Source organism: Pygoscelis adeliae, unplaced genomic scaffold, assembly GCF_000699105.1.
Source record: "Pygoscelis adeliae isolate BGI_AS28 unplaced genomic scaffold, ASM69910v1 Scaffold402, whole genome shotgun sequence".
In the NCBI taxonomy this organism is placed as follows: Eukaryota; Metazoa; Chordata; class Aves; order Sphenisciformes; family Spheniscidae; genus Pygoscelis; species Pygoscelis adeliae.
The window spans coordinates 559,412-560,972 of record NW_008824411.1 but is presented as its reverse complement, the minus strand read 5'-3'; the positions used below and the strand labels follow the sequence as shown (position 1 = coordinate 560,972).

General features: G+C 49.6%; 1 protein-coding gene across 1 annotated transcript in view; it reads right to left on the bottom strand.

Annotated features, from left to right (window-relative positions):
- The window catches only part of SGIP1 (SH3-domain GRB2-like (endophilin) interacting protein 1), a 56,102-nt gene that overhangs the window by 13,383 nt on the left and 41,158 nt on the right, over positions 1-1,561 (bottom strand). Inside the window, 1 exon segment of the mRNA XM_009320651.1 lies at positions 948-1,074. Coding sequence (XP_009318926.1) covers positions 948-1,074 — 127 coding nt within the window.

Below are 1,561 nucleotides of genomic sequence, written 5' to 3'. Positions count from 1 at the left end.
CACCACACGAACACTAGCCAGGTTTGGTTTTTCGGAGGGTTGGGGTTTAGCTCCCTCTGCAGACCCCATCCGCCAGCCTACGCCAGCCATGGCCTGCAAAGCTCCTTCCCTGCCACGCAAACCAGGCGTGCTCATCACAAAAAACACGGAAAGAAAAGAAAAAAGGAGGAGGAATGTTCCTGGTAGAAGATGGAGCTGCGGGAAGCAAGGGGCGGTGGGGCCGGTAGCTGGGTGGGATGGCAGGGATGGCAGAGGAGGGTGCACCGGCAGCCAGGACGGAGGGGACGGAGGAGGGAGGCAGGGGGGAGCCAGCGCATGGAGCCTGGGAGCTGCCAGCCAGACTTTATTTGCATTTCCTGTCTCAGGCCCCGGGGGCACCTGGGGGGGTTGGCAAAACCCATGTTTTCAGGACGTTCCTCCCAAAGAAAACTGCAGCGCTTTATTCTGGTCTAGGACATGTCAAGCTAACGGTTTGGAAGAGCCTTTTCCAAGACCCCGTTTCCCGCCACCACTTTAAGGGGAAATGTGATTTTAAGACATTCAAAGAGATTTAATATTAATTGTCTCCTGGATCCCAAGGTCTGGCTTCCAGCCGCCCTCCCCTCCAGGCTACAAGCATCCCCCGCAAAAAAAAAGCTTATTTTGATGAAATTTACAGAGAATAAGCATATTTTATATTATATTTCACTTGGCAATAACCTCTACCTTCACCAAATATTCATTTTTTCATAACATTTGGAGCTGCCACAAAAACAAATCTTCCCTAGCAGCATCATGTTCATGATCCATCACACCCCCCTCAAATACCTTTTTGCATATAAAAACCTGATGAAAATTAATGAATGTGAACCCGAAGAACAATCTAGCAAATGAAAAGGTTTCAGGAATTTTTTAAGGACGTTCAGAGGTAGGAAAGGTGAAAGAACAGCAGTGCTGTATGTTTTTACCAACGGTGGGAGTGGTGGCTGCACTCAGGGAATTGGTGGAAGATATGGAAGAAGTACTTTCAGCACGGGCTAAAGGTGCTATCGGAGGAGGGCTGGATGAGTGAATAGGAGGACTAAAAGGCCTGGACTGTAGAAAAACATAAAATAACAAAAGGTTAAAGAAAATATGCACAGTGACATTTGCATCAAACAAAGAGAAGCTTTTGCCTGAAGCCGTAACCCTCTGTACCTCCAGGCCAGCTGGCTCCGCTGGCGTCCCGGGGCAGCCCCTCTGGGTTAGTGCAAAACTGAACAACTCTAGTTCTTTTAGTGCCAATGGCATTTTAGTCTGGACCTAGAAAAATGGCAGACAATTCCCACCATCCTGTGGGTCTGGGCGTTTGAAGTCCCCATCCACACCGAGGATGGGAGCTCCAGGGGCCACGGCATAGATTTAATGCACCCAGTATCAGGAAGGGAGCGGTGCGCACCATGTGCCAGCTCACTCGAGAGCAGCTCATTGGGTCATTATGGATCTTTTGGGAATAATTTTATAACATCAATCCAAAAATTCTCTACGACTTACCTGAAGCAGCCCAGGGTGGCGGGGCAGAACCCGGCAGCCCAGCCAGCAC